This window comes from Odocoileus virginianus, chromosome 21, assembly GCF_023699985.2.
Source record: "Odocoileus virginianus isolate 20LAN1187 ecotype Illinois chromosome 21, Ovbor_1.2, whole genome shotgun sequence".
In the NCBI taxonomy this organism is placed as follows: domain Eukaryota; kingdom Metazoa; phylum Chordata; class Mammalia; order Artiodactyla; family Cervidae; genus Odocoileus; species Odocoileus virginianus.
In genome coordinates, this window is record NC_069694.1 from 18,570,081 (window position 1) to 18,595,900 (window position 25,820).

General features: G+C 38.6%; 1 protein-coding gene across 2 annotated transcripts in view; it reads right to left on the bottom strand.

Annotated features, from left to right (window-relative positions):
* The window catches only part of STIM2 (stromal interaction molecule 2), a 164,543-nt gene that overhangs the window by 81,494 nt on the left and 57,229 nt on the right, over positions 1 to 25,820 (bottom strand). For both annotated transcript variants that reach the window (XM_020897628.2, XM_020897629.2), the window contains exon 2: positions 21,457 to 21,587. In XM_020897628.2, the coding sequence (XP_020753287.2) occupies positions 21,457 to 21,587 (131 nt within the window). The remainder of the gene's footprint in view (positions 1 to 21,456; positions 21,588 to 25,820) is intronic.

The window sequence follows — 25,820 nt, forward strand, 5'->3', positions numbered from 1 at the left end:
ATTGAACTGAATGTAAAACATACCTCAAATATTTAAACCATCAAGAATGTTAGGAAACACTGTCTTATATTTATATGCACAAGTTTACTCACTTAGAAGATTTAAAAGTACTGCTGATATCTCAGGATCATTAAGAAAACCAACCTTTAAGAGATTTCATTAATTTGCAATATATTATAATTTTTAAACATCTTTTTCTATCATTCGTGGTTTTCAACTGTAGAAAAGAGAGTACAGGAAGAGATAAAATATTTCCATTAGTGAGACTCAGGGTCGTAACTGGAATCCATGTCTACTCAGAGAATGTTGGTTTTGGGGGCATGCTTTTATTCCCTCAACACACATATGCTAAGTAACTAATATGGGACAGGTAAAACACAAAGAGTTGACTGAAAGAAGGAAATTTTTATTTCCTTCTTGAAAATAGGGTCAAGCTAAACTATAAGCCAACAAATACCCCAAGGGAAAAACACAGTGCAATGTAAGGGATTATTCAGGCTTAGAAAACGGACAGGAAAAAATACAGAAAAAAAAAAAAGGAAAAACTTTATATGGACTAAGTCCTATTTCAGCTAAATCTTAAAATTAATCTTAAGAAACTGGATATAATTTGACATGCAAAATAGAACAAGAGGACTTCCCTGGCGGTCCAGTGGTTAAGACTCATGCTGTCAATGCATGAGGCATGGATTCGATCCCTGGTCAGAGAAATAAGATATCACATGCCACATGGTACAGCCAAAAGATTAAAACAAAAAAAAACAAAAAATGGAACAAAAGACACTGTGAGAAATCATGAGTGAAGTGTTTTGTAAGCATAAGAATACAGGATGTGTACAGAGAGCTGTCTGCCAATAGCTCACTTGGGCAAGAGTAAAGAGTGGGTAAAGAAGCTGCATGGCAAACGGTAACAAGAAAAGGGCAGATTATGAGCTGACTGCAAAAGAGCTTGAACACTATTCATCACCTAGGTCATAATCTTAAATGCTAAAGGATTCCAGCTATCTTCAAAAAGAATTAAATTGCACCAGTTATTTTGTAGGCCCACAACTAAGGGAAAGGTTTGTGGATTCCTAGGCCTGCCTGGCTACGGGTAGACTACGGGTTCGAAACTTTTCTCTATCAGCTTCCCCACTCTGTGAACTAACTAAAATTTCAACCTCTAAATTCCTTCTTTGGGAAGATAAACATGAGTAGGCCGTCATAAGACTTAAACAAAGCCTGTAAGAACCACCTGCCCTAGGGCTACCTAACAATTCAAAGTCTTTCACCTTATTTGTACATGAACAAGACAACCAAGCCCTGGAAATGCTCATGCAAGACCAAGGAGATAAACACAGGCCTATTGCCTATTATAGCATAGAACTCAATTCAGTTGTTTGTGCCTCTCCCAACTGCCTTAAGGCTATAGCTGCAGCAGTGAAGTCAGTAGAAGCCTCAAATTTAATCCTAGGAAATGATATTTACTTACAAACTCCACATGCTGTCCAAAGTCTTCTTAATTCTGAACTGACTCAGCATTTCTCTGCAAGCAGTCTAACCGCTTACAAGAGCCTTCTGCGTTCATCACCTAATCTGCATCTTAAACGCTGCAGTTATTAATTCTGCTTCATTACTTTCCTTGCCTGCTAAGAGTGAACCCCAAGACAATGAGATAATAACATCCCATTGTGCAACACCAATTTATGAGATGCCCCTTTGACTAATCTTGATCTAATTTTATTTGTTGATAGATCATACTGTAAAAATGAAAGTGGGAATTTCCCAGCTGGCTACTTGATACAAACTACTTGAGAGGGGAAACCTCCCACAAGCTAAATCAGTCCAACAAGCAGAGCTCCATGCCCTTACCAGAAAAAAATGCAAATTATCAGGAGGACAAGTTATTACTATTTATACTGACCGCTGGTGTGCCTTTAGGGTCATCTATGATTTGAGGCTTCTCTGGTGGTTCAGAGGGTAAAGTGTCTGACTCAGATCATGAACAGACACGCACGAGGACACTCCTATAAAACTGTGAAAACAGTCTACCACCAGTGTCGGGCCGGTCAGGTCCACTCCTGGGAAAACTACTCAACTGCCACCTTGAATGACTTATCAATATGTTTCTGTTAGTGTGTGTATGTTTTTCAGATGACCCGAAGTCTCCCTTAGCCACAAGGCTAATGTCCTCACAGTGGAAGAGGAACTGTTAGAAAACATGTGTCCCACTTGAGTCTACCTCCCACAACCTCCAGTGATCAAGGAACCCACTTCACTAGGCAGATTATACAACCCTTAACAAAAAAACATTGCAAAACTCACTGAAACTACTGGCTTCCTCTGGCCTAAGGTGCTGCTTTCTTGGTCGGGGTCTGCTGCTGCACTCCTTTTAGGAAACAAACTACTCTATATAAACTACTGGTATACAACTTTCTGATCCCTTTATCACATGCTAATATGATTACCTATTATAATATCTTATGCTAAAGCCTATTATCAGCAGGTTAAAAAAGCTTTCCCAGATTCCAATTTAAAGGACCCTGTAGGTCATTGTCCAGAGCCTAATGACTGGATATTCTGGAAATATCATCAGAGGAAGACAATGCCTGAGCCCCACTGGAAGGGACCTTACCAAGTGCTTCTGAGCACTGACACTACAGTGAAACTAGAAGGCATTAAAACCTGGGTACATGTTTCACAGCTGAAGGCTCCACCTGACATCAGGTCCTGTACAAGCACTGGAGATCTGCAAATCAAACTGACCAGTCAGAGAAGTTGCCAACATCAAGGTAGACTACTTCCATCCAAGCTGCTGGGTCAAGACTTCATACTTTACTAAACATGAAACCCTTTCTTCTTCTCTTTCTTTCCTTTACTCTGATACCGGCCTGGAAAGATAAAGCCATCATCCACATCTCCCAAGCCACTGCTAAGAGAGGTAACCTTTTCAGACTGCTGAATTTCATATCAAAAAATTCCAATCTGTCCTTGATGCCAGAGACCCCCTCGTCCTCCCAATTTTCTGTCTATTCCCAATGTCAACATAAACTACAAAAAAGGGAAGAAGGATGGAAGGAAGGAAGGAGGGAAGAAGGGAGGGAACGAACAAACTACAATCAAACTCCCTGGAAGTCAGAGTCCAAATTTTATAGCCAGAACATCCACGGCCTTGTTCTAACCTTTCTCCAATTATAACTGTACTTTCTCAATTAGACACAAATACCTATACAAATCACAGTACATTTGCACCTGCATGTTCTTAGGAGCACCCGTCTTTGCAAGGAATTTAGAACTTTTTTTTTTTTTTTAATTTCAGGCTAGAAGATTTACTTCTCAAATTCACTGAAAACCTAACTGACCCATGGCTTAGAACAGACAAATCCAACCATGCCTGCAAATGGATCCATTAACAGTACCATTTTCACAGGAGTAGTCTGTGCCTTGACAGGACTTATCTTTGCCTGTGGTGGTTATCATTCTCCTTGGACTTATGAATGCCTAGATGGCTGGCACATAACTTAGCAATGCCTCTGAGGTGATCTAACTGCAGCCCTAACCATCCACAATCAAAGTGAAATACCTCATTGGTCAACAACCCTGAATTTCTATCAACAAGTTAGAAGGAATCTAACAGGAGGCATTCATGATACAGGATTTGCTTCCTTTGGCAGGTCCCTACTTCCTCCCTTGGTTAGAAAGTGAAAGTGAAGTCGCTCAGTCATGTCCAACTCTGCCACCTGATGGACTGTAGCCCACCAGGCTCCTCCAACCATGGGATTTTCCAGGCAATAGTACTGGAGTGGATTGCCATTTGTTTCTCCAGGGGATCTTCCCGACCCGGGGATCAAACCCAGGTCTCCCTCATTGTAGACAGACGCTTTACCGTCTGAGCCACCTTGGTTAGAAGTGAGTACAAATCTGAGGCTCAGAAGTGAGTACAAATCTGAGGCTCTGATCAGGAACTTCTCCTTTACTCTTGAAGATACTACAGAATCTGCTGCAAAAGCAACAGGTGTCCAACAAAAGTCCTTAACTCTCTGGCCAAAGTTGTTCATGGTAATGGGACAGCCCTTGGTTATCTTTTAGCTGAGCAAGAAGGTGCCTGTGCTGTGGCTAACACCACCTGCTGAACCTGGGTTAACACTCCTGGGGGAGCTGAAACTCAACAATATAAGATCACTGAACAAGCCACTTGGCTTAACAAAGTGACTGTTTCAACAGAGTCTGTCTTTGACTTATTTGAATCTGAGTGGTTTGGGTCTTGGGGACCATGGCTTCAAAATGAACTCCAGATATTAAGAACTATCCTTATAATAACCATAGAGTCTCCCTGGTATGCTGCATTCTCTCAAAAGCTTTAAGTGAATGTTTGCAGCTACTAACCACCAAACAAGTACTCTCTCTCCCTAAGACTGGAATATCAGAAAAGGAATGAAGAGAATGACCAACTTAAAAAATGTGAACCTAGACTTGTGGACTCTGTGGGAGAAGGCGAGGGTGGGATGTTTCAAGAGAACAGCATCGAAACATGTATATTATCTAGGGTGAAACAGATCACCAGCCCAGGTTGGGTGCATGAGACAAGTGCTCGGGCCTGGTGCACTGGGAAGACCCAGGGGGATGGGGTGGAGAGGGAAGTGGGAGGGGGGACCGGGATGGGGAATACATGTAAATCCATGGCTAATTCATTTCAATGTATGACGAAAACCACTGCAATGTTGTAAAGTAATTAGCCTCCAACTAATTAAAAAAAAGAAAATGTGAACCTGAAGTCATGACCTGTCAACACCACACAGAGGGTCAGCAAAACCAGCAAGAACTTCAGAGCAGTAGCTGGCAGGGACATTAATACCTTAAATTTTGATTACACCTCTCAGGCCAAAGGTCTGATCAAAAGGGGAGAACTGTTAAAGACAACAGGCCCATAACTGAGTCACTTATGCTAAGCCCCACATCACTAAACCAAGACAAAATTTAATTACGATTTCACCCTCTCCCAGGAATGGAATCTTAATTCAGTCAATCAGGAATCACCTGGTCAGCACTATCGCAGTAAGCTATCTGACAGACACCTACTGTCCCCTTTTAAAGGAAAGCGACCTTGACACAACCAACCCGCATCTTTGTTCTGTTCCTTTCTGCCTAGCAGGCTGAACCCTGGATAGATTCATAGGGGAATTTAGACTGAATTCTTCACATATAAAAATGAGGGAAAGCCAGGAAACTTACTACTAAAAAAAATAACTAAAAAGCAATGAAAGAGTCAGCGAGTATTAGGTTAATACAGAAAATATTGTTAAACTACATTATTTCTAAAGAACAGAGAGAGAGAGAAATCACTTAATTCTAAGAAAAGTAATAGAAAAATGCCCATGTCTCTATCATGTTACTAGAAAACAAATTAGACCATGTAAAAGGACATAAGATGATAAACTAAACTGAAATAGATCCAATCAAGCTTTACTAACAGAACAAACCTTGGCACAAACTTAGATCAATTTAACAACAACTTAGTAAAGGAGTAAACAGATAAAGATAATCAGTACAACCGGAAACTGTGATAAGACACACAGTGAAGTAACTGCACTGCCCCATTTGCCTGGGACACTCCTCACTCACAACTGCTGTCCTCGTATAATTACTAATATGACCTCCTTCCATTCTGAAGAGTATCCCAATTTGGATAATGAATCATATGGTCATCCTGTCCATAATCACAATAAACAGCAGATAGAGTTAATGTTCCAGTAAAGGTACAATTTTATCTAATTCATTTGTGAAATGGGAATAAATAGGTCCTGTACCCACTGGAACTCAGAGATCTTTTACAATAATGTGAAGGGTGCTAAACTCTCAAAAAAAAAAAAAAAATTACATAAATGCAGTGCCATGCTGTGATCCAGCAAGTGCCCAGGAAAGGAGGGGGAGGAGAGAGCAGGACTGGCAGTACAGTCGGGCTGACTGAAGGAGTACAGACTCGGGTCCTGATACACACTCCCACGCTGCTGCCCGCTTCCAGTCTGTAACAGTACTCAACACGAAACCCTCTGTAAGTTACCTTAACAATTCATGCAACAGGAATGAAAAGTCAATTAAATTAAAAAACATAATTTTCATTTGGTATGACTAAGGATACTAAAGCAGATATTATGTGGAGGAAAAGGCTAAAATATTTACCAGTTGAAGCAGGGATTGTGGGAACTCCCAGAAAGAGACAAAAATTTTAAGTTTCAATACCATAAAACAATTCAGAAGTTTTGTGGTCTTTATATACAGATCTCATGCCACAAATTAACTCCCAGTTGTATGTAAGAGCATTTATTTGCCATTTGAAACCCACCTTTCCACAGAAATTGATGTTGTATTTAAGGTCCTACAACAAAAGCCTAGTATTCAATCTGTATATAACTGAACTGTATAGGATCAGTGGTATTCTCAAATGACCTGTGACTAAGGAATCATCAAAAGGGAACCTACTATAATAAATCAGAGATGGAAGGGGTAAAGGTGAAACAGTCTGAATGGTTATAAAAGAGCAAGTCTTCTGGTTTCTATGGCACTTGCTTTGAAAGAGAAGGAGGTACGTGAACTGAAACATTCTAGGAGAGTTAGTTCTTATGAACTATCATAAAAAGATAACAACAGCAGCTGGTAAATGAACTGCAAAAGTAAGAGACAGAAGAGGAAGTCTAGTAAATAGGTAACATTAATATAATGGTCAAGAAAAGGCACAAGAGCCCAGGTATTCAAGTAAACACACGCTGCAGCAGGATAGAAAATTTAGAACCTAAGAAACATTCTAACTATATTCATTTAACTATAAAATGAGACGTTTTCTTAAGATCTGTCCAAATAATTTATACAATGATTCATCATTATTCTAGTCTATAGAACCACCTTACTTTAACAAAAGCAAAGAACTTCCCTCAAAAAACACACACAAACCTATTTCATAGTAACCGCAGGTCTATAACTTCTTTAAGGTGGAATGTGGCCAAAGTGAAATCACACAGTTCAGGGACCAAGACTATCACAGCAGCCAAATATAATGCCTGATATTATAAAAACTGTTACAAAAGCATAGTGCAAAAACTGTCAAGATTTATTAAAGTACAGAGTGGGCATCAGAATCATGGAAGAATATGTTAAAACACAGATTTCTGGGCTCTATCCCCACGTTTCTGATCCAGCAGGGCTGGGATGGGGCCTGTAATTTTGCATTTCTAACAAGCTGCTGCTTATCCTGGGACACCCTTCAATTTATTCCTTACAGCAACCTTTCAAAAAGATAAAAAATGTTTTCATCTACTTCTCTCCCTTGAGGCCTGCAGATTTGGCTGCAGTGATCCCTTTGTCCGAAGGGTTCAGTGCCTTTATGTCCTCACTCTGTAGGTTAAATGCAAAGTAGAAGAGTGCCCTAACCTCATTTCTGCCTTGTTTCCAAAACATGTCTATAGCCTCCAAATTATTTTGAATAGCTCCGAGCTATAGTGGGGGCTTTCCAGGTGGTACTAGTGGTAAAGAACCCGCCTGCCAACACAGGGGATGTAAGAGACGCGGGTTTGATCCCTGAGTTGGAAAGATCCCCTGGAGAATCCCATGGATGAGGTGCCTGGCAAGCTACAGTCCATAAGGTCACAAAGAATCGGACACAACTAAAGCAACTCAGCACAGCACACAAGCTATAGGAACAAGAGAACAGAGAAGAGATGAGGCAAAGTGACAAACATATTTAGTACTTAACAGATTTTGATGTGTCACAGGGTATCAAAATACTGTGCATAAACTGATACAGCCACTATTGAGAATAGTATAGAGATTTCTTAAAAAATTAGGAAAGAAACTACCATATGATCCAGCAATCCCACTACTGGGCATATACCCTAAGGAAACCATAACTCCAAAAGACACATGCACCCCAATGTTCATCGCAGCACTATCTACAATAGCGAGGACATGGAAGCACCCTAGATATTGACAGATGAATGGATAAAGAAGTTGTGGTTCAATTCATTTCAGTCACTCAGTCGTGTCCAACTCTTTGTGACCCCATGAACCGCAGCACACCAGGCCTCCCTGTCCATCACCAACTCCTGGAGTCCACCCAAACCCATGTCCATTGAGTTGGTGATGCCATCCAACAATCTCATCCTCTGTCATCCCCTTCTCCTCCTGCCCTCAATCTTTCCCAGCATCAAGGTCTTTTCAAATAAGTCAGCTCTTCCCATCAGGTGGCCAAAGTACTGGAGTTTCAGCTTCAACATCAGTCCTTCCAATGAACACCCAGGACTGATCTGCTTTAGGATGGACTGGTTGGATCTCCTTGCAGTCCAAGGGACTCTCAAGAGTCTTCTCCAACACCACAGTTCAAAAGCATCAATTCTTCAGCGCTCAACTTGCTTTACAGTCCAACTCTCACATCCATACATGACCACTGGAAAAACCATAGCCTTGACTAGATGGACCTTTGTTGACAAAGTAATCTCTCTGTTTTTTAATATGCTACCTAAGTTGGTCATAACTTTCCTTCCAAGGAGTATGAGTCTTTTAATTTCATGGCTGCCATCACCATCTGCAGTGATTTTGGAGCCCAAAAAAATAAAGTCTGACACTGTTTCCCCATCTATTTGCCATGAAGTGATGGGACCAGGTGCCATGATCTTAGTTTTCTGAATGTTGAGCTTTAAGCCAACCTTTTCACTCTCCTCTTTCACTTTCATCAAGAGGCTCTTTAGTTCTTCACTTTCTGCCGTAAGGGTGGTGTCATCTGCATATCTGAGGTTACTGACGTTTCTCCCGGCAATCTTGATTCCAGTTTGTACTTAATCCAACCCAGCGTGTCTCATGATGTACCCTGCATATAAGTTAAATAAGCAGGGTGACAATATACAGCCTTGACGTACTCCTTTTCCTATTTGGAACCCGTCTGTTGTTCCATGTCCAGTTCGAACTGCTGCTTCCTGACCTGCATACAGGTTTCTCAAGAGGCAGGTCAGGTGGTCTGGTATCCCCATCTCTTTCAGAATTTTCCAGTCTACTGGGATCCACACAGTCAAAGGCTTTGGCATAGTCAATAAAGCAGAAACAGATGTTTTTCTGGAATTCTCTTGCTTTTCTGAAGATCCAGAGGATGTTGGCAATTTGATCTCTGGTTCCTCTGCCTTTTCTAAAACCACCTTGAACATCCTACATATACACAATGAAATAGTACTCAACTATAAAAAGGAATGCATTTGAGTCGGTTCTAATGAAGTGGACGAACCTGGAGCGTATCATACAAGGTGAAGTGAGTCAGAAAGAGAGAGACAAATGTCATGTATTAATGTATACATAGGGAATACAGAGAGATGATACTGATGAACCTGTCTACAGTGCAGCAATGGAGATGCAGACAGAGAGAACAGACTTTCGGACACAGTGAAGCAGAGAGATGGTGGGCTGGTTTGAGACAGTAGCGCTGAAACATGTATATCACCACACGTAAAGCAGATGGCCAGTGGGAATCTTCTGTGTGACTTGATACCCAAAGCCCACGCTCTGTGACCACTGAGAGGGGTGGGATGGGGAGGGAGGCTTAAGGAGGAGGAGACGTATGTAAACCTATGGCTGATTCATGCTGATGCATGGCAGAAATCATCACAATATTGTAATTATCTTCCAATTTAAAATAAAATAAAATTTAAAAACAATACAGTGCATAAACCCCAACAGATGACTTTCTCCTGGAAAGAGAAGGGTATTTCTTGCACAGACTCCTCTTCAAAGGTGTTCAAAATCATTACTTCTTTTGTGATCTCTACAAGTCAATAATTAGACACATGCCAAGTAAAAATTCAACTTAAAAATTAAAAGAATTTGCATCTAAAATGAAAAATTATAAATTTACAAAAAGCATACTGTTCAAAGGAAATAAAGTATAGATTTTAATCATTGATTCACTCATCAAAATGATATCTAAATTTTCTGCCTGAGTCATCCCCTGCCTTTTTCTAAATTAGTATAAAGAGTGTGACCTCTCCTCCATTCTTACAATGAAGTGAAGTGAAAGTCGCTCAGTTGTGTCCAACTCTTTGCGACCCCATGGACTGCACAGTCCATGGAATTCTCCAGGCCAGAATACTGGAGTGGGTAGCTTATCCCTTCTCCAGGGGATCTTCCCAACCCAGGGATCAAACCCAGGTCTCCCAATTGCAGGTGGATTCTTTACCAGCTGAGCCACAAGGGAAGCCCAGCCACAATATAATTTCTTAAAGATATCACAGTATCAGAGCTAACTTCAATCATAAGAAACAGGGCAGTCACCATAAGAATATCAGTAACTGATATTCTATATAGTAAAGAGACCTGTATACAATGAACAGTGGAAAATTAGAGAAGAATATTAGCATTATCAGTGTTTAGGAACTTGCTTTTGTGAAACATTCTCACAGTTGCTGGTACTTACAAAAATGAAGTGAAGCCTATGTGACTGATAATAGACATTGCTTTACAATTCATTACTGCAGTGGTCTCCAATTTGGTTGCCCAGACGCCAAAGGGATGTACAATCTAATCCACTTTAAAGGGAGAAAATATTAGAGCTTCCATTTGTATTTAATCTTATATCATTTTTAAGTTATATTTTTGTAAACATTTTAAAAACATAACACTGATATAGTAGCATGTACATATATGTTTCTCAGTCACTAAGTCACATCCAACTCTTGTGACCTCATGGATTATATATAGCCTGCCAAACTCCTCTGTCTATGGAATTTTCTCGGCAAGAATACTAGAGTGTGTTGTCATTTCCTTCTTCAGGGGATCTTCCTGACCCAGGGATCGATTCCGCATCCCCTGCACTGGCAAGCGGATTCTTTACCACTGAGTCACCAGGGAAGCCCATGCATGTATACACTGTATAGTAAAGATATTTTTATATACACACTACTTATATAAATTGTATCAGGGAGGGCTTGATAATGGAGATTAATGATATACATTAACACAGAAAAGCAACACAGACTAGAAATCAAGAACATGGGTTCAGGCTGTTTTATCACTTATAAGCCAGTGGCCCTGGGCATTTGCCTGATCTCCCTAAATGGACTTCCTTGTCTGCAGATAGATAATTATTGTACATTCTTAGCTCCTAGCGTTGCTATGAGGAGTCCATACCAGAGTGTGTGCAAAGTGCTTACAATTGTGTAAGAAACAGTAAATGCTAAATAAATGTTTTCTACTATTTTAGTACATAAACGCACAAATAGAAGCTTGAGAAGTCCTACAGTAACAAAAGCAAATTAGCTATTTCCCAGTTTTTCCATAGAAAAACTTCTTTCTATGGAATAACTATTAATGTTCTCCGCTACTCTAGTTGTACACTTACTGCTACTATTTTCCAGAAAGAACTAAAGCCTGTTTTTATGGCATCAAGTCTTTAAATAATTGAACTATGAAACTATGAAAAATCTCAGCATACAGGAAAATACCTCAATAATTATAATTTAACACAAGAATTCTTTAGCACCTACTCTCTTCATTTTACTTTGTCCCACCTGTCATTTTTGGGTGAATACCAAGTGATCCTTCAGTCAAATTATGTTGTACTTGTACATTTGTGTATGTAAAGCACTACTCAATAGATCATTTTAATCAAATTTAACATGCTCTAAAATGTTAGATGTATCCTATTACAAAGATGGGCTTCCCTTGGTGGTTCAGACAGTAAAGAATCTGCCTGCAATGCAGGCAACCAGGGTTCAATCCCCGGGTCAGGAAGATCCCCTGGAGAAGGGAATGGCAACCCACTACAGTGTTCTTGCCTGGAGAATCCCATGGACAGAGGAGCCTGGTGGGTTACAGTCCATGGGGTCGAAAGAGATGGACATGAATGAGCAACTTCACTTTTCTTTCTTTATAAAACGAAGCCTTTTGAAGGAAGTTATATAACTTTATTGTTTTTATAATCCTGTGGCTTGAGAAGCTCCTATCAAATACCTCTATTTAGAAAACAGAAACAAACCACAGTGAGCAGCCTCTAAGGTGGCTCATGATAACCGCGCTCCAGTGTAACTGCCTCCCCTGAGGGTCAGCTGGACCTAAGGCTCATTTTAGACAAACAGAACACAGCAAAAAAGGGATGAGACATCACTTCCAAGATGTGGTTACAAAAAGACTTTGATTTCCATGTTGTCCGCTCTTCCTGCTTCCTCCTCTCTCCCCACCCTACACTCCCCCTGCCCCCTTCAGCTCCCTCTCACTCACAGAGGGAAGCCCACTGCCCAGGGGAGACAGCCATGTGACAGAGAACCAACATCTCCAACCAATGACCAGGGAGGACCGGGGGGGCAACAGCCACATAAGTCGGCCTTGAAGTGGATCCTCCCCAAATCAGGCCTTGAGATGACTGCAGGATCACCTGACATCTTTTTGTTTGATTTTCTGTTTTATTCCTGCCACACCACTGAGCACGCAGGATCTTAGTTCCCTGACCAGGGATCAAACTTGTGACCCCAGGATTGGGAGCATGAAGTCTTAACCACTGGACCTCCAGGAAGTACACCAGCTGACATCTTAACTGCAGCTTGCGAGCGAGGAAACCCAGCTAAACTGCACCTGGATTTCTGACGCACGGAAACTGAGATGGTAAAACCACGAGTGACTTAGTAAACCATTAAGTTGGGAGAATTTATTATATAATAGATAATAATACATAAGTTGAAATTTTAACTTAGAAAACTTAAGAAGAATGCATGCAGTTATTCCTTCAGAAGGCCTTCCCTGTGGCTCAGTGGTAAAGAATTCGCCTGCCAATGAAGGAGAGGCGGGTTCGATCCCTGGGTCAGGAAGACCCCCTAGAGAAGGAAACGGCAACCCTCTCCAGTATTGCTGTCTGGGAAATCCCATGGACAGAGGAGCCTGGCGGGCTACAGTCCATGGGGTCGCAAGTGTCAGACTCAACTTAGCAACTAAACACCACCAATAACAACATTCCTTTAGAAACAGGACTCCATGAAATTCAAAACTCAGAGATCCTTTTCTGAAATGTATTATCTACTACTTTTTTCTGACCCTACTTTTGCCTATTTTCTTAGGTGACTCTCCTTGTTTCAGACAGATATATCTGTGTGGTTAAAACTAAGTCTTCTGAGAGGGGTACAGATAAATGATGACAAAGGTGTTTTTCAGGCAGAATAGCTAAGAAAAACTGAAATATAAGGTACAATTAGATTTTTCACAGAAATTTATATGTATATACAAATTTATATATATATTTATATACATATAAAACCAACTGATAAGAACAAAAACTGAAACTATTCGAAATGACATGAATGAAAGCAAGAATAGATTAAAAGGAAGAGAAAGGAGAAAAAGGGAAAAAACTTTTTAAAATATAAAAGAAAAAGGAGGAAAAGTAAAAACAGAAAACAAAGTTCATATACACTAGAAATTTAATAAAATTTCCAACCACTTAGTAGGCAATAATAATGTCAATTCTCACCGCCTGCTACTGCTGAGCTCAGGGCCACAAAACCATTCAATAATTTCATTTAAATTATCTGTTAATCAAGTACCTTCACTGTCCAAAATACCTTCAGTATTAACAGAACATGCTACCTTAAGTATAATCAACACGTCAATCTAAGCAGGTCACAAATTCAGCATATACTGACACCCAGTCTCCTTGATCTTGAGTCAGGAGACAATGACCTAGAGAGCAAAAGCCATACACCCTGTTCCTAATCTAAAACATCCCCAGTCCTCCAATTTCAGTTTTAGCACAGCTCTGGGAAATTGCCAGATATTTATTCTCTTGTCCAAGCACTGCATAAGTATACATTTTAAGTGCTACCTTCTTAATGAGTTCTGCCATGACATCCTATTTAAAACTACAGCTATATTTATCCATTATCTACCTGTCTGATCCCCCTTTCCTGCCTTCCCACAAGCCCCATTAGAATGTTAGCAAGCGCTTAAAGATTTACATAATTTTGTCTGTTTTGTTCCTGATGTATTCCAAGGCCTACTTGAGTATCTAGCATATAGCAGATACCCAATATTAGCTCAATATCAAATGAATGAATAAACTAGAAAAGAAAATGCTTCCTCATATGACCAAAAACAAACGGCATGTGAGAAAAAAATTAAGCTTCCAATCAGCATTTTCAAATGCTGAATATTATGCTAAACTTTTTTTTTTTTTAAGCAATAGTGCTAGTTTTTTAAGGAACCTGCATACTGTTCTCCATAGTGGCTGCACCAATTTATATTCCCACTAAGTGTAAGAGAGTTCCTTTTTCTCTGCACCTCCAGCATTTATTGTAGATTTTTTTAATAACTGGCACTCTGATCAGCGTGAAGTGATACCTCATTGTAGTTTTGATATGCATTTCTCTAAGAATTAGAGAATTCCCTTCTCCAGGAATAATTAGTGATATTGAGCATTTTTTCATGTGTTTGCTGGTCATCTGTATGTTTTCTTTGATGAAATGTCTATTTAGGTCTTCTGCCTATTTTTGATTAGAATTTTTTTTATACTAAGCTGCCTAGAGCTACCATATGACCCCACAATCACACTCGTAGGCATGCATCTGGAGAAAACCATAATTTGAAAGGCTATATACACCCCGATGTTCACTGCAGCACTATTTACAATAGCCCAGCATATGGAAGCAACTTAAATGCCCATCAATAGAGAAATGGATAAAGAAGATGTGGTACCTATGTAACAATGGGATATTACTTAGCCATAAAAAGGAATGAAAACATTGCCACTTGCAGAGACACGGATGGACCTAGAGATAATCATACAGAGTGAAGTAAAAAAAACAAATACTGCATAATATTGCTTATACATGGAATCTAGAAAAATGGTATAGATGAAACAAAGCAAAAACAGAGCCACAGATACAGAGAACAAACTTACAGTTATCGAGAAGGGAAGTGGGGGACGGGACAAACTGGGAGACAGGGACTGACACACAGACACTGCTATGTGTCAAACAGGCATCTCCGGGAGCTGAGACAGCGAAGAACCTGCCCACCGTGCCGGAGACCCAGGTTCAACCCCTGGGTTGGGAAAGTCCCCTGGAGAAGGGAATGGCAACCCACTCCAGTGTTCCTGCCTGGAGAATTCCATGGACAGAGGAGCCTGGCAGGCTACAGTCCATGGGTGGCAGAGTCGGACACAACTGAGCAACTAACACACACCAGTGTAAAATAATAACTGATGAGGACCTACTGTATAGCACAAAGAACTCTACTCAGTTGTCTGTGGTGACCTAAATGGGAAGGAAATCGAAAAAAAGAGTGGCTAGATGTACACACATAACCGACTCACTCCGCTGTAGAGCAGAACTAACACAACACTGTGAAGAAATTATACTACGGTAAAAAGTTTTCAATTCAAAATACTTTTAAAAGCAATACTTTGACTCAAAAAATCACAAGAAATCAAGATTTTTAAAATTTCTGAGTAAGGTTCCCTAAGAAACTCAGGAAGTTTCCTAATGATGCCTACTGGAGACCTGTAATAGTATTAATATTCACTTTAAAAAAGAGACACTGAAGAAATACAAATCAAGACACGGCTGTAAGGAACTGAAGACACCAAACTGGTCTGAAAACTCAGAATTAAAATCCCATTCCTTAACACTTGCAATACCTTATAGTCTCTAAGATCAGTCCTGTCCAATAGAAATAAATTGTGAGTTAAAATTCCCTAGGAGTCACATTAAAAAGTAAAAAGAAATAAGTAAAACAAATTTTGTATTTCATGTAACTCAGTGTGTATGTCCATAATATAACCACTTCCACCAGGTAACCAAGATTTCAAAGTTTAAATGTTTTATATTTATATAAATCTTCCAAATTTGAAGTACATTTTACACACGTAACACACTACAATTTTAAGTGCTCAATACACACACGCACTAGTAGCTACCACACTGTACAATGGATTTCTAGATTCTTTTGGGCACTATTAAAACACAGAAGCACGCTGTATTTGCTTTTAAATATTAAAAGAAATAGAGAAAGATATCATCTTCTGTTTTTAAATATTAAAGGTCAACTATCATACTAATAGAATTCAAGATTCTTTAAACCTAAGTTTTGTTTTACAGTTTTTATTTTCATTACAAAATATTTGGAATTCCATTAAAATTTAAAAGATTGAATAAGAATTCCACTTAGGTATAAATTATACAGTCATGCGTGCTTACTTTGTTTGGCACAGTGATAATAATAACACCTCACACACTGGAGCACTTAATATCTGATGATGAGGTAAAAAGATTAAAATAACTTGTAATTCTAGAAACTATTATGCAATCAAATACATTCAAATAGGCTGTCAATTATCTGTATAAGCTTACTTAATACCTGCCTATATATAACACACTATTGGAATAGATCTTTCCCATTGAATGCACTTTTAATAATTAAATAACATGAGTTTTTGCTGTTTTTTCATATTTAAATATTTTTATAATTGTGACAGAATAACAAATATATCTGTTCTTCATCCCTGGTTCCTAGCATGGAGCTCTTAAAACTCTTGGAATTTCCTCAGTGATAGTGTTCTTTTCTCCTTTGATCACACCTGAGTTCACACTAATCAGATGAGTAAGGGTCGGGCCTCCAGGCAGCCTCAAGATGGAGCTGGTCACCAAAAAGACCAAGTGATTAGAGAATTGGAAATTTCAGTACCACTCACCTGACCTCCGAGAAACCTGAGCTCTGTAAAAACAACTGAACTTAGAGATTCAGAGAGCTAGTGAACACATCACGGCGTCGGAGGTGCTGGGAGGGTGGCATGCCCCTTCTATCAAACCCTGTCCTGTACATCTCTTCCATTTGGCTGTTCCAGAGTTGCATTCTTTTTAATAAACCAGTAAACATTAGTAAAGTGTTCTCCTGAGTTCTGTGAGCCATTGAAGCAAATTTTCTTTTTTTTATTGAAGTACAGATGATAAACAATATTATCTAACTTACAGGTGTACCAATAGTGACTAACAACTTTTAAAGGCTCTAGTCTACTTACAGTTATTAGAAAATATTGGCTATATATCCCTGTGTTGTACAATATATCCATGTAGCTTAACAGTTTTTACCTCTTAATACCCTATGCCCACTATATTGGCCTTCCCAGCACTTCCCTCTCCCCACTGGTAACCACAGTTTGCTCTCAATATTGTGACTCTGCTTCTTTTTTGTATTATTCACTAATTTGTTGTATGTTTAGATTTCACACTTCAGCACACTTCAGCAGTATCATACAGTATTTGTCTTTCTCTGTCTGACTTATTTCACTTAACAGCATATACCCTCAAAGTCCATTCATGTTGCTGCAAATGGCAAAATTTCACTCATTTTACTGCTTAGTCATATTCTATTGTATATACCACATCTTCTTTACCCGTTCATCTACTGGTGGATGCTTAGGTTGCTTCCATATCTTGGCAATTTTAAATAATGCTGCTATGAACCTGTGGTGCATGTATGTTTTGAATTCATGTCTTCGTTTTATTCAGATACATACCCAGCAAATTTTCAAATCTGAGGAAAGAGCCATGGGAATCTCAGATTCAAGGCCAGTCAGCTAAAGTTCATAAACAACCAGAGACTTGAGGCTCTCATCTGAAGTAAGGGCAGTGTAATGAGACTGAGTCCTTTAACTGGACTCACAGGATTTGATACTATCTCCAGGTAGAGAGTGCCACAACTGAATTCCTGGAAATGCAGCTGGGTGTTAAAAAACTGAAAAACTGCTTGGTGTGAGAAAACACCCCAGAGTAATAATATTTATAACCTGATATATCAATTAATAACAAGACTAATTTTATCATGTAGTTTTTAATATTAAAAAATCTAACCTTTTTTAGGCTCAAAATTAATCAATCTTAAATTAACTTATAACTTCTGAAATGTGGCTATCTAAAACTTAGTCTAGCTTTAAAAAGTGAAAGTGCACACTGATCTTTTTTGAAACATTTTATAATGCCAAAACTTTCCAAATTAACCATATATGCTCTTCAGGCCCAATTCTAACTCTCCCCCAAATAAACCCTCTGAATTAATATATTTCTTAACCTAAAACAATGTTAAACAATGATTAGTTCCTCAGTAATACCAAAAATCAGAGGAAAACAGCACCACTAGTGTAATAACTTAAAATTATAACCTTTCAAACACAGTACAAGGTTTAGTGTTAAAAAGTTATTTCCAATTTAATTGATGGACCGAATTATGAAACTGAACAGGCACTCATCTACTTAACACTGGACACTCTGAGCTGACACAGAGTTTGATCAAACTAATACTGTAAATGATTAAGAAAATGTACAACAATATTTTCAGGAAATCTATTCAGTCTAGAGAATATAATTTCCTTTACAAAGAGTTATCAAATATATGAACATAAAATGCTATTTATTCCATAATTCATACAGATAGTAATAATTTATGGAGTAAATAAAACTTATGTGAGAATACTGATCTTCAAGATCCTAAGTAAATATACTGGCAACTAAATAAACCATTTAGACAATCTTAAGAGGATTAGAATGAACAATTTATCACTAATAATCTAGGGCATTACTTTTAAATGCTTTACTAAAAAACTAAAAGTAGTTTTATAGCTTGACTTTGTTGTGTATACTGTGTGTCTCTGTAGTGGAAGAGAGAAAAAATGGTGATGATGCTGAGAGAATGAATTATTCGGTATAATAAAGTGACCTTTAATAAATGACAACTACTTTGTTACATTCTAGTAAGTAAAACTAATAATCCATCAACTTCATTTCACTCACTCTTTTTGAACAATAGAATATATTTACATACTTCAAATACTTTTTAAGTTGAGAACAATGTAAAATAGGACTATCCTGTCATCTATAGTTCTAAAAGTGAACAAATAAATTTGACTATTTTGAACTGAAGCCATGATTTTGATATTACTGGAACTGAGCTCAATTCAAAATGATTTAAACCCAATGAGAAGAGATTATTATCTCAATAAGCAGAAATCAGTTGATACAGACAGTAAAAAAAAAAAAAAAGACTAAAGAGTTAATATCTGATCTAATAAGTACTAAGAAATCACTGTTAAACTTCTAAGCTAGAGAAAAACATTCTCAAAGTGATATGCATGAATTAGAGTGGAAAAATGTAGAAGTGATAATCTACCCATAAAATAATAAATACCTAGATTAAAATGGAACAATAACTAGAACAGATAAGTGGAAAAGGGGGGGAAATTAATTCTAAGAACACAAAATCTCATTTATTGCAGGGGCTGACACTACAGCCCAATACTGGCTTTTGTGCAAACGAAGTTTTACTGAAACACAGCCATGACCATTACTCCATATACGGTCTGTGGCTGCCTGGCACTACAATGGGAGTGATGAGTCGATACAAGAGATTATATGGCCCACAAACATCTAAAATATTTATTAGCTAGCCTATGTTAGCTTCCTAGGGCTGCAGTAATAAAGTACCATAAACTGAATGACTTGAAATAACAGAAATTTATTCTTTCTCAGGTCTGGAGGCTATAACTCTGAAACCAAATGTTAGCAGGGCCATGCTCTCTGAAAGGCTCTAGGGGACAAGCTGTTTGATGCCTTTCTCTTGGTTTCTGGGGTCATCAGCAACCCTTGTCATTCCTTGACTTGTAACTTCCTAACTCCAATCTCTGCCTCCACTGGCACATGATAATCGTCCTCCCCCACCTGCCTCTCCACATGGTTTTCTCCTCTCTTACAAAGACACCAGTCATGCTGGATTAAGGACCCATGCTAATCCATTATATGCTCCTCTTAAATAACTACATCTGAAATAAACCTATTTCCAGATAAGGTCACAATATGATGTTCTGGCGGTTAGGACTTCAAAATATTTAGGGAGTGGGACACATTTCAACCCTTAGCCTGGTCCTTTACATTAAAGTCTGCCAACTCCTGACTTAGAAGACTAAACAAGAGGAGAAACAGGTCCACAAGTGCCATTGAGGGATTTCAAAGAGAAGAGCTGGGACTTTGTTTTAGATAAATTAATCTGAAAACAAGAGTCCTCAAAAGACATCAGGCAGAAAGCCATACATGTAGGTCAGAATCTGGACTGACTTAGAGATGGAGGAAATAAGAGTAACCGAAAAACAGATGAGGAGTTTCAAGGTAAATGTTTTATGAAACTATTCAAAGTGTTAGTCGCTCATTCATATCCAACTCTTTGCGACCCCATGGACTGTAGCCCTGCAGGCTCCTCTGTGAATTGAATTCTCCAGGCAAGAATACTGGAGTGGGATGCCATTTCCTTCTCCAGGGGATCTTCCTGACCCAGGGATGGAAACCAGGTCTCCCGCCTAGAGGCATATTCTTTACCATTTAAGCCACAGGGATACAGCAGGTCAAAAATTGATCTTTAGAGAATGCTACTGTTACATAACAATGTGATTAGACAACAGTGTGATGAGAAGATGTCACTGTTACACATTAGATAATAATGTAGAAAACAACATAACTTAGTATTATATAAACTAAAAGAAAAGCAGTGTCAACAGTGACAAATACAACAAAAAGGCTGAACAGACCTAAAACAGTGACCAGGAAATTTGGTAAGAATGAGACCATAACCAAATAAAGAAAACAATTTCTATGAAGAAAACTAAAAGGGACACCAGGCCATGGGTAAGGTGAGAATCCTTACGAAATAAAGCATTATTTATTTGTACAGTGGCTACAGTAGATTACGATACTGGTGACCCACAAATAAACCACATATCCTGGCATTCATATTTTCATATAATCCTCTCCCACACAGACCCTGAATTCAGCCAGTTAGCTTGCTTTAAACCAATTTGATATTAACAGGTACTGGCAAGCAGGGGTGCGTGAAGCACTTTCACATGGAAACAAGTTTTCTTGGAACACCGCCACCTGGAAGGCCAGCTGTCTTGCCATGAGGAAGTCTGAGCCAGACCCCTGAATGGGGACAGGTTAGTAACTGCCAGACGGCGAGACTGAAGGGAAAGAAAGTCATTTAAGATATTTCAGCCCAAAAGAGATCACAACTGAATACAACCGCCACTGTGACCCTGGGCCATAACTATGGGAATAGAAAATGCACCCAGCAAAGCCCGGTCAACCGAGAGAACCAGGAAAAATAACAAACTGTTGTTTTAGATGACAAAATGTGCTGGTGGTTTATAAAACAGCAATAGGTGACATAGAACAGAATATATGTTTGAGAAACGCAAGTACATGAGGCCAAGGATTCTTATAAAACTGGGGAGACTTATATATGCATGAAAAAAAAAGAAAAAAACATGCTAAATACAAAGGGTAAAATTAAAACGTAAAGAAAAAAACTAAAGACGAGGAAAATGGAGTTGAGTCATATAAGGAATAATGGGAAAATTCAAGACTATATAAACTTGGTTACGCTGTTACAAGAGAATATCAGTGAAAAAGGGTCTCCACCTACTTCATCACTTTCATCTACTTCGATTCCACCATCTTTGTCATCATCCATTTGTTTATGTATTGTTTGAAGAGCTTCCAGACTATATCTATCTTCTTCTGTGAAGCATGGTGGACTCAGTGACATGCATGGATCTGAAATAAAACAAAGGGCGATTACTAACCTGCCACCCCAAAACACAGGCTGTAGTCAAGAGAGCTGAATTTCAAACTAAAGCAACAAATTAAATTTCAGACTAAGTCAAACTACAATGCTTTAAGAATTCTATCTAGCAGGGTACTCATCACATCAAAAGTATAGTATATGAACATACTGACTAAAAATAAATAATCCAACTTGATATCAAACTACAACCAGTACTAAATTCAAGTTGTCCACATTCTTCCACATCTTCAATCATCTTCTTATTCAATTCATTATATTTGAAAATTAACCCTCCCAAAAAAACAGATAAGCTCCCTCCTTAAAAACTAAAAAAAAAAAAAAAATTACAGAGCACGAGGGGGTTTTTTTTTTGTATAGTCCAGTTTAAAACTTAAGTCCTGAGGGAAACATCACAAATACAAGAAAAAGAAATGTAGAACCATTGACATGATCCTGAGAAATGTCTATCATTTTTCTAACAGATTCTAACAGTCCATCACATGAGTCTCTAAATGTGTAACTTCTTAGATTCAACAAGGAAAAAATGAATTTTTAAAAACCTTGTTCTTCATGTTTTTAACATATTTATTGCCTAAATAATTTTGTATGGAAATGAGTGAATCCTCACATATAGATTGTCAAAAAGTAACAATTTAGAGAAAATATGTAATTTTTCATGACTTAAAATGAGATTAATAAAAATTACCTCTTGTAGACCTCAAATAGTAAACAGCCTATATACCAAAATGGAAAAGTACTGTCAAAACTTCACTCATACCCAATCTGGCTGACTGGTAGACTGACAAATTTCAAGAACTGATTTATACCAAGTCACTAACATAGTAAAATAATATCTTTTTTAAATGTCATTAAATTCACATGTACTTCTACAAATAGTGTGGTCTTAAAGTTTAAAGTCAAAGCTATGGTTTTTCCAGCAGTCATGTGAGAGTTGTGAGATGTGAGGATGTGAGATCCTCACATGTGAGGATGTGAGAGCTGGACCATAAAGAAGGCTGAGTGCCAAAGAACTGATGCTTTTGAATTGTGGTGCTGGAGAAGATTCCTGACAATCTCTTGGACTGCAAGAAGATCAAACCAGTCAATCCTAAAGGAAATCAACCCTGAATATTCACTGGAAGGACTCTTGCTGAAACTGAAGCTCCAATACTGGCCACTTTATGCGAAGGGCTGACTCATTGGAAAAGACCCAGATGATGGGAAAGATTCAAGGCAAAAGGACAAAGGGGTGGCAGAGGATAAGATGGTTAGATAGCATCACTGACTCAATGGACATGAATCCGAGCAAACTCTGGGAGGTAGTGAAGGAAAGACGAGCCTGGTGTGCTGCAGTCCATGAGCCTGCAGAAAGTCAGGCATGACTTGGCGACCGAACAACAGCAACAGTTTAAAATGGTCATCAACAACAGTTAAAAACCTAGTTTATCATCTGGTCTTACTATAAATTAACTGACTGTGGACAAATCACTTGTCCTTATGTCTTAGTTACATCTCCTCTAAAATAAAGCAAGTAGACTAGATATTTACTAAGCTCTATTGCAGTTATAATGGCCTAAGAGTATCTAATTCTGCACTGAGGGAAAAAAATAAGAAAAGAAGTCAGTCCTGGAGATGAACTAATAACTTCCTTTAAAAAAAAAACAAAAAAAAAAAAAAACAATTTAAGCCTCTATTACCTACATGCTCTACTTACAGACCATCTTGGCAATTTAACATTTTTAATAGTTTTAAATCAAAACCTAATTTTCATTCCTTTAGTCCTGAAAGGGAAGGAAACAGAAAAGCCTATAAAAATAAAAAAAGAAATTATAAGCTATGTGACATAAATGTGTAAATATTTAAAACTCTGATTAACATTTGCTAAAAATCTAAGAACTTATAAAAATAATGGTCAATTAAAATCCCTAATTCACAAAACATCCAGAACCCTGAGGTGCCCACAACATATCCTGAATGAATGCAAAATAGAATATAAGCTCTCAGGTATCACAACAACATATGGTATAAAGAAGATTATGTGTACAATGTGTTATTGCCTCTCACAGACATAATTTTATACATATTTTATTTTGCAAATAAGCATATGAAGTGAAAGTTTATTATAACTAGCACATAAGGAAAGGATCAGCATCACTCACTCTGATTAAATAAGCTTTGTTGTTAAACTCTCTAAGCAATGTCAACAGTGAGGACAGTAGTAATGTTAAAAAGCAGAGAAAAGGAGGAAGTCCTATGATCTGGGAAAAAACTCATATGCAAACAAAATTTTTTTAACTTAAATTAATAAAACACTATCTTTCAGAATCTACCTCTGAATGTAACTTCTTCATGAAGTATTTCATAAAAACCAACTACTGAGTACTTCTTTCTCTGAATGCCATTCCATCCATTCAACAGATATCCAGAGCACTACCATGTGTCAGGCATTGGAAATAGCAGTGAACAACAGAGAGAAAAATTTCTCATAAAAGTTACATTCTAGTGGAGGAGATGAGCACAACAAGATAAGCAAAATGAATAGCATGTTAGGAGTGGTAAATATTAAGGAAAAACAGAACAAAGAGCAGATAATGAAATGCCAAGGAATTTGAAATTCTCAACTGTATCTTTATTCTCATTCTTTAATGTTGTACCAGAACGGCCAAGTGGTTAAGGCGTTGGACTTAAGATCCAATGGATTTATATCCTCGTGGGTTCGAATCCCTCTTCTAGTACAAAAAGGTCCTGCTTTTGGCTTCCCTGGTAGCTCAGTTGGTAAAGAATCCCCCTGCAATGCAGGAGACCCCGGTTTGATTCCTGGGTCAGAAAGATCTGCTGGAGAAGGAATAGGTTACCCACTCCAGTATTCTTGGGCTTCCCTTGTGGCTCCAGTGGTAAAGAATCTGCCTGCAATGCAGGAGATCTGGGTTTGATCCCTGAGTTGGGAAGATCCCCTGGAGAAGGGAAAGGCTAGCCACTCCAGTATTCTGGCCTGGAGAATTCCATGGACTGTATAGTCAGTGGGGCCGCAAAGAGTCGGACACGACTGAGCGACTTTCACTTTAACCTCTAATTGCTTAATGTGACTTTGTCCATATGACTAAGCTTATGAAAAGGGCAGGGGCCGTGTTCTTCCATTACTCACATGCTCATAATGCCCACAACTTAGCTGGACACATTCTGGACCTCTGTAAATTCTGCTACTTCCTACAGTAACTAAATCACAAAGTTCTACTCTTCTACACCGTGCAAGCCACTGGCCAGCATCAGGAACTAAAGTGATAATAAGAGTATCCTGTGCTTGAAAAAGCTCACAGGCGAGAAAGGAAAAAAGGCGTGCAGCTGGCACTGAGAACATTAACTGTAGAGTGCTGTGAGAGCATGGGGGGATGGCACCTAATCCAGACTGGGAAAGAAGAAGCAGAACTTTTCTAGAGGTAAACATGGGGAGTTTTAAAGATGAAGTTTTAACAAGGGGAGTTTTAAAAGAAGATCGATGACCTTGGGAGGGAGAGAAACGCATGCATCATACATTCAGTGGCATGAAAACAAGAAGAAACACTCAGAGAAATGCAACTGGTTAACATGTCTGGTACAAATTACATTCAGAGGAAAAATAATTAAATAAACAAGAGATCAAATAGGAGATTGGTAAGAAGGGATTAAAAACTCTAAAAGTAGTTTTTCCATACTAAGGAATTTGGATTTTTTATCCTGAAAACTAAGAGAAGCTCCCTAGAGATTTCAAGGAGAAGACCCACAAAATCAGATTCATACAGAGAGATCACTCTGGTGACAGTGGAAGACAATCGGACACAAGGCTGGGAGGCACAACCATCAGGAAGCGCTGCAGGAAGCCTGGCAGCGCTCAACAGCCCATGCCCCCGAGGAATGGGAAGGTAAGTGATGAAGATTGCTCGAAGGTTTGGTGTTTTGCCACGATGGAAAGGAAAGACAGGAGCTAAGGATATAGCAAGAGTGATCCATTTCTCTACATGAAATTGTTTCCGTTTGGTACAGTGTCTTAAGGCCTTTGAATTCTAACTTTGATGAGTTGTGACTTCTGAACTCCATTACCTGTTCCAGAAAAACATCTATTTCTGCTTAATTGACTATGCCAAAGCCTTTGACTATGTGGATCACAATAAACTGTGCAAAATTCTTCAAGAGATGGGAACACCAGACCACCTGACCTGCCTCTTGAGAAACCTACTATGCAGGTC